Source organism: Contarinia nasturtii, unplaced genomic scaffold (assembly GCF_009176525.2).
Source record: "Contarinia nasturtii isolate CC-2019 unplaced genomic scaffold, AAFC_CNas_1.1 Cnas_scaffold_2678, whole genome shotgun sequence".
Taxonomy (NCBI): domain Eukaryota; kingdom Metazoa; phylum Arthropoda; class Insecta; order Diptera; family Cecidomyiidae; genus Contarinia; species Contarinia nasturtii.
In genome coordinates, this window is record NW_022199997.1 from 1,377,312 (window position 1) to 1,383,334 (window position 6,023).

The window sequence follows — 6,023 nt, forward strand, 5'->3', positions numbered from 1 at the left end:
CATTTGGTCTTGCGTCTCCGTGGTGGTATGCAAATTTTCGTCAAGACATTGACTGGTAAAACCATTACCTTGGAAGTCGAACCATCCGATACCATTGAAAATGTCAAAGCCAAGATCCAGGATAAAGAAGGTAAATGACATACATGACATTTTTTTTGGCGATTTACATGCATTTTGTTACAAGTTTATAATTATTTTGTTTATTAATTTAGGTATCCCACCAGATCAACAACGTTTGATTTTCGCCGGTAAACAGCTTGAGGATGGTCGCACATTGAACGACTACAACATCCAAAAGGAAAGCACTTTGCATTTGGTCTTGCGTCTCCGTGGTGGTATGCAAATTTTTGTCAAGACATTGACTGGTAAAACCATTACCTTGGAAGTCGAACCATCCGATACCATCGAAAACGTAAAGGCCAAGATCCAGGATAAGGAAGGTATTCCGCCAGACCAACAACGTTTGATCTTCGCTGGAAAGCAGCTCGAAGATGGTCGTACATTGAGCGACTATAATATTCAAAAAGAGAGTACTCTACATTTGGTCTTGCGTCTCCGTGGCGGTTCTCCGGAAACACCCGAAACACGTCGTGAAGCTAAGATCAAGCAAGTGCTTGCAGAAATACCAGAGGAGGCAAAGATGAAGTTGGTCAATGGGCTAGTCAATGAACTAGTCAATGACAATCTGAAAAAAGAAATGTAAGAACTTAAAAAAAAGATGAACGAGCATGAAGAAATTATAAAAGGGCTCCTGAATGCAAAAAAAACTTTCGATTCTCAATGTGCAAAAATTTGAAGAAATAAACAATCCGAATGCGTCATCTTGAAATGTTCTTATCGAACAAAATAACAATTAAAGCGCTCTGTAAAAACACAATATTTGTGTCAAAAAACATTGTATTTCATTATTTTGATTGTTAACAAATTCAAAGATTGTGCCGAAAATTAAAGAATTCAAAAGAAAAACACACGGTCTTTCATTTTTTTAGAAAAAAGCTATTATCTTCATTTTAGGATGTGAAATTCTAAGTAAAAAGAATGGTATTTAAATCAAGCTGCTAAAAAATGTTCCTCTTTCAAGACAAAAATTGAGTAAAATATGTTGATCTAAATCAAATCAAATAAATTAAACAGACATTTTATTCTTGTTTTTAAAAAACTTCCAGAATTGCACATGGACTTGAAGCAACTTCACGTTTATTGGCATTACATTTGAAACGTCAAAATATTCGAGAATAATAGCAGCAAACAATTATCGTTTAACATCACACGCTAAAATTTCGATTATCTTTTGGATAAAATATTACAATTAGAAGCGTTATATTGATTGGATAATAAAATGGCAAACCCAAAAATTCAAGAGGTAATAATTAAAAATTGAAAGAGATTTTTATTCATTAAAAGGGAACAATGCTCAAATATAACCTCATTGTTTTCGCAGCTCACATTGGATTTGGCTGAACTCAACCAAATGTTTGAACAATTGAAACGTCCTCGCAACATTGATGCCATTTTGCTTCAAAAGAAACGCATCGAAACTGAATTATCAAATCTTCGTGCTCAATCACAAGCCAATCCGGAAACCCAAAAGGTCCGCACGGTGAACAGTGAAGTCAAGCGATACGAGTGCGACATCAGTAACTATGCTTGGGATCAAAGTGACAAGTTTGTCAAGTTCTTTATCGCCCTTGATGGCGTTCAGGATGCATCCGAAGAAAATGTTGTTGTAACGTTCAAGCCTCAGTCGATATTATTGAAAGTGGCCAATGTTCAGAACAAAGACCATAAGTTTGAAGTGAACAACCTTCTACAGGAAATCGATGTGGAGAAAAGCTATCGCAAAATTAAAACCAACTCGGTAGCAATATATGCGAAAAAGGCTGTTGAAGGTAAACTAAATATAATTGACATGATACTTTTTACCCAATTAATACTCGTTTTGTTCGAATTTAGGTAAAAAATGGTCTCATTTAACATCCACGGAAAAGAAATTGGCCGACATGAAAAAGTCTGATATGGAAAATGATTTGGCATCGGATAAGGACCCAAATGCCGGACTTATGAATATCATGAAAAAGATGTATGATTCGGGCGATTCAGAGACCAAACGAATGATTGCTAAAGCCTGGACCGAAGGTCAAGAAAAATCTCGAAATCCCGAGTTACAGTTTTAATTTAAAGTCAAATATGTATGGGCTGAAGCCAGCAAAATACAATCGAAAATAAATAAATGAAAAGCAACAAATCAGAATTAAACTATGCATGTGTATCAATTTATTGATTTTTCTCTAGTGAGTAGTTTTTAGGTCGAAATTTGTGAAAACAAATTCGTTTCGTTGAAGGATTGTCAAAAATTGAAAGAATTTTCATCCTATGAAATGGCACTCTTGTCTGTCTGCTCTGGCACATGTCCGCACACCTTTCGACGTTGATGAGAAATCAAATCGTTCCGCTGCAAATAGATATGTTTCATTTTTATAGTTCAAAAATTAAATGTGATTTTTTTTGCTTACTTGAGCAAAGGCTCTTCCGCACGACGAACAAAGATACGGTTTTTCCCCGGTATGTACTCTATTGTAAATGAAATATATGAAAATACGCCGTTTGTAACATAATTGAAACTAAATTGACATTTTAATTAACTACCTAATGTGTATCGTCAATTTATCTGATCGTGCAAAGCTACGATTACATATTGAACAAGAGAATGGCTTTTCTCCGGTGTGTTTTCTGAAGAAAAAAAAATTATTATTTTTTTAAGTTCATTTGTTTAAATTGCGGTGCGGAGCATACAAACCTCATATGTATGGTTAAATCAGTTGATCTGGGATATCCTTTTCCACAAATTTTGCAAAAATTTGTCATAATTCCCGTGTGTCGTCGTGTATGTACCGCCAAATTACTTCGAGACGTACACGCTTTTCCACATGTCGAGCACAAGAATTCTTTCTTTTTCTCAGGCGTTCCTATGCTTGGATTTGTTGAATTTGTACTTAGATTTCGGTGTGATCGCATGTGCATTTTAAAATGATTGATGTGCTTCATTTGTTTACCTATAAAATAAAACCCGATTAAATACACGGCATAATTGTCTAATTTTATTGCAAACAGCATTCAAGGAATACTTTTTGCATTATCTTACCACAAACTGTACACTGATATGAATTTGGTCTGCTTTTGCTATTCTCATGAATTGCTTTATGCTTCTCCAAATTGATGGCGTTGGCAAATTTTTTATTGCATACATGACATTCATTTTTCAATGTTAACGGCTTGCTTTCAACATTTGTTGCATTGTTGATTGATATCTCTTGAATGTGACTATACGTCTCGTTAGATGGATTTTCGGTCGTGCAATTCGAAGCTCTGAAACAATGAGAGCAAAAATCAGTTAGTCCCATTTGAGAGTCTCTTCAAAATCATTTTTTTTACTTTGAATCTATGTGGCAAAGTGCATCATCTATCTGTTTACTATTATTAATTGGATTTGATTGTGTTCGATAGCCTGTAGCGTTCGATCCATCCTGAGTTGGGCTTACTGTTTGATTATTATCAATTTCATCATCATTATCAAAATCTGTACTGTTCAGAGCATCATTTTGAAATGTATCCTCATCACTTTTATCCATCGTTATCTGAATAGATTCACGTAATTTTCGATCTGATTCCTGACATTTTGATATGAAATAACGAATGGATTGAATTTGATGTGAACAAAATGCGCAGATATTTTGAGGCAAATCATCATCGACGATCATCTGAAATTTAGGCGAAAATAAATTCAAATATTGCTCCAAAACAAATACATATTATAAATACCAACGTACAGACAATGCTGTTACTGATACAAGTAAACATTTCAAGTCTTCTCTCAAACTGACCAATTTCACAAAATTTTCTGAATTTGATAAACATATTCGACATATGCGATGAAAATCCAATGGATTGGGTAACATTTTTCAAAAAATAACAAATATATATAAATTCTTTTTCAAATTCCATTCAACCGATTACGACAAACAAAACGAAAGTCCAAACACATTCGTTTTGACATTTGACGTTTGTTTACGTTTTTTATAGTGGTTGGTAGCGACCTCTAGCAAATGCCATTTATGTCAATCAAATATTCAACAAAAGATACAAGTCATCACAAAAAGTTTCTCGCAATGGCTGAAGTGGATGTTATTATTCCGGAAAAAGTAAGAAAAATTAATCAATTTCAAGCAAAGAATTGAACATTTCAATTTATTGTCAATCGTTGAAAGTGTATTTGATTTTTGTCTGTTCGAAATAAAAACAATAATTAAAGTGTTTGTCTCAAGCGACTGCATAATAGAGTATGTAATAATGTATTGTTTTATTTTATGATTTCAGGATGAGGTCATGACCGATCTCAAAGCCACAAAAGATGTGACTCATAGTACACTTGAGGATTTGGACACCGAAGATTTGTATGTAAAATTAAAGGTACGTAGTGTAAATTCAATAAATTTCGTTCAGCATAAAATTCCAAATACGAACATAACCTCAACAATGTTCAATTTGTCCTGTGTCATCATAACAAATCTAACAAAGAAAACATTTTACATTTTTTCCGATTTTGAAATCGAACAGAAACTCCAAAAGACATTGGAGTTTTTAGAAGTGCAAGAGGAATACATCAAAGATGAACAGAGAAATTTAAAGAAAGAATATCTTCATGCTCAAGAAGAAGTAAAACGTATTCAGTCGGTTCCGTTGGTAATCGGACAGTTTTTGGAAGCGGTTGATCAGAATACTGGTATTGTTGGTTCAACCACCGGTTCAAATTACTATGTACGCATTTTGTCAACAATCGATCGTGAACTGTTAAAGCCATCGGCCAGTGTTGCGTTGCACAAACACAGCAATGCATTGGTCGATGTATTGCCACCAGAGGCGGATAGTTCAATTTCAATGTTGCAACCCGATGAAAAGCCAGACATTTCATACGCAGACATTGGTGGCATGGATATGCAAAAACAAGAAATTCGTGAAGCAGTCGAATTACCATTAACACACTTTGAACTCTACAAGCAAATTGGTATTGATCCACCTCGCGGTGTTTTGATGTAAGTGGTTGACGTTTTTTTGTTTTGTTTTGATAATTTTTTTTTCGCAAATTTATTTGATGAAAATTCATTTGTTGTGTATTGTTTTAGGTATGGACCACCCGGATGTGGTAAAACGATGTTGGCCAAAGCGGTGGCTCATCATACAACCGCTGCATTCATTCGTGTCGTTGGTTCCGAATTCGTGCAAAAATATTTGGGCGAAGGGCCACGTATGGTGCGTGATGTTTTCCGTTTGGCAAAAGAAAATTCACCAGCAATTATTTTCATCGATGAAATTGATGCGATTGCAACGAAACGTTTTGATGCACAAACCGGCGCTGATCGTGAGGTTCAACGTATTTTACTTGAATTGCTTAATCAAATGGATGGTTTTGATCAAACAACCAATGTTAAAGTAATCATGGCCACCAATCGTGCCGACACACTCGATCCGGCATTGCTTCGTCCGGGTCGTTTGGATCGTAAAATTGAATTTCCATTGCCGGATCGACGTCAAAAACGTTTGGTATTCACAACGATTACGGCAAAAATGAACTTATCCGAAGATGTCGATTTGGAAGATTATGTGGCTCGTCCCGATAAAATCTCTGGCGCTGATATCAATGCCATTTGCCAAGAAGCCGGTATGCATGCGGTTAGAGAAAATCGTTATATCGTTCTAGCCAAAGACTTTGAAAAGGGCTACAAAAATAACATCAAAAAAGATGAACAAGAACACGAATTTTACAAATAAATCATTTCCATCTTTTTCATACGACTTTCTTATTGTAACATCTCATTATAATATTTCAATTTAAAGTGAAGAATAATAAAAAAAAAACAACAATGTTTAACAAAACAAAAATAAAGAGAAAAAATGTTCAGTTATGATCAAATATTCAAAATGTTCTTCATATGTTATTCATAGGCGATATTTATGTGTTCGGTTTT

The 6,023-nt window shown here is 34.8% G+C and overlaps 4 protein-coding genes across 5 annotated transcripts in view; 3 read left to right on the forward strand and 1 right to left on the reverse strand.

The window, feature by feature from the left end:
* The window catches only part of LOC116348726 (polyubiquitin-B-like), a 1,987-nt gene extending 1,021 nt beyond the window's left edge, over positions 1 to 966 (forward strand). The window contains exons 2-3 of the mRNA XM_031779804.1: positions 1 to 130; positions 213 to 966. The exon at positions 1 to 130 is cut by the window's left edge and continues 208 nt beyond it. Coding sequence (XP_031635664.1) covers positions 1 to 130; positions 213 to 703 — 621 coding nt within the window. The 3' untranslated portion in view covers positions 704 to 966. The remainder of the gene's footprint in view (positions 131 to 212) is intronic.
* A 230-nt stretch (positions 967 to 1,196) lies between these two features.
* Positions 1,197 to 2,256, forward strand: LOC116348811 (calcyclin-binding protein). The gene is made up of 3 exons (XM_031779947.1): positions 1,197 to 1,363; positions 1,442 to 1,889; positions 1,954 to 2,256. The coding sequence occupies exons 1-3, from the start codon at positions 1,340 to 1,342 to the stop codon at positions 2,172 to 2,174; spliced, it is 693 nt and encodes a 230-aa protein (XP_031635807.1). The 5' UTR covers positions 1,197 to 1,339; the 3' UTR covers positions 2,175 to 2,256.
* Positions 2,246 to 4,021, reverse strand: LOC116348810 (zinc finger protein 239-like). Of its 2 annotated transcripts, none has more exons than XM_031779944.1 (7): positions 3,828 to 4,021; positions 3,433 to 3,758; positions 3,143 to 3,366; positions 2,798 to 3,053; positions 2,647 to 2,730; positions 2,514 to 2,571; positions 2,246 to 2,452 (listed from the first exon to the last, which is right to left on the reverse strand). In XM_031779944.1, the coding sequence occupies exons 1-7, from the start codon at positions 3,954 to 3,956 to the stop codon at positions 2,372 to 2,374; spliced, it is 1,158 nt and encodes a 385-aa protein (XP_031635804.1). In that variant the 5' UTR covers positions 3,957 to 4,021; the 3' UTR covers positions 2,246 to 2,371. The 2 variants fall into 2 exon arrangements, with proteins under 2 accessions (XP_031635804.1, XP_031635805.1); XM_031779945.1 differs by having other exon boundaries at positions 3,820 to 3,893.
* Positions 4,022 to 4,088: 67 nt separating this feature from the next.
* Positions 4,089 to 5,850, forward strand: LOC116348809 (26S proteasome regulatory subunit 6B). Its single transcript, XM_031779943.1, has 4 exons — positions 4,089 to 4,199; positions 4,375 to 4,467; positions 4,615 to 5,090; positions 5,181 to 5,850. The coding sequence occupies exons 1-4, from the start codon at positions 4,104 to 4,106 to the stop codon at positions 5,824 to 5,826; spliced, it is 1,311 nt and encodes a 436-aa protein (XP_031635803.1). The 5' UTR covers positions 4,089 to 4,103; the 3' UTR covers positions 5,827 to 5,850.
* The last annotated feature ends 173 nt before the right edge of the window (positions 5,851 to 6,023 follow it).

Excerpts from the sequence above, each read along its gene's own strand:
- LOC116348809 (XM_031779943.1), top strand. The coding sequence starts at position 4,104 with ATGCCATTTATGTCAATCAAATATTCAACAAAAGATACAAGTCATCAC. Across the intron at positions 4,468-4,614 it reads ATTTGTATGTAAAATTAAAG|AAACTCCAAAAGACATTGGA; the intron begins GTACGTAGTGTA and ends GAAATCGAACAG. Across the intron at positions 5,091-5,180 it reads CCACCTCGCGGTGTTTTGAT|GTATGGACCACCCGGATGTG; the intron begins GTAAGTGGTTGA and ends GTATTGTTTTAG.
- LOC116348811 (XM_031779947.1), top strand. The coding sequence starts at position 1,340 with ATGGCAAACCCAAAAATTCAAGAG. Across the intron at positions 1,364-1,441 it reads CAAACCCAAAAATTCAAGAG|CTCACATTGGATTTGGCTGA; the intron begins GTAATAATTAAA and ends TTGTTTTCGCAG. Across the intron at positions 1,890-1,953 it reads TGCGAAAAAGGCTGTTGAAG|GTAAAAAATGGTCTCATTTA; the intron begins GTAAACTAAATA and ends GTTCGAATTTAG.
- LOC116348810 (XM_031779944.1), bottom strand. The coding sequence starts at position 3,956 with ATGTTACCCAATCCATTGGATTTTCATCGCATATGTCGAATATGTTTA. Across the intron at positions 3,367-3,432 it reads CTTTGCCACATAGATTCAAA|AGCTTCGAATTGCACGACCG; the intron begins GTAAAAAAAATG and ends TCATTGTTTCAG. Across the intron at positions 2,731-2,797 it reads GATTTAACCATACATATGAG|AAAACACACCGGAGAAAAGC; the intron begins GTTTGTATGCTC and ends TTTTTTCTTCAG.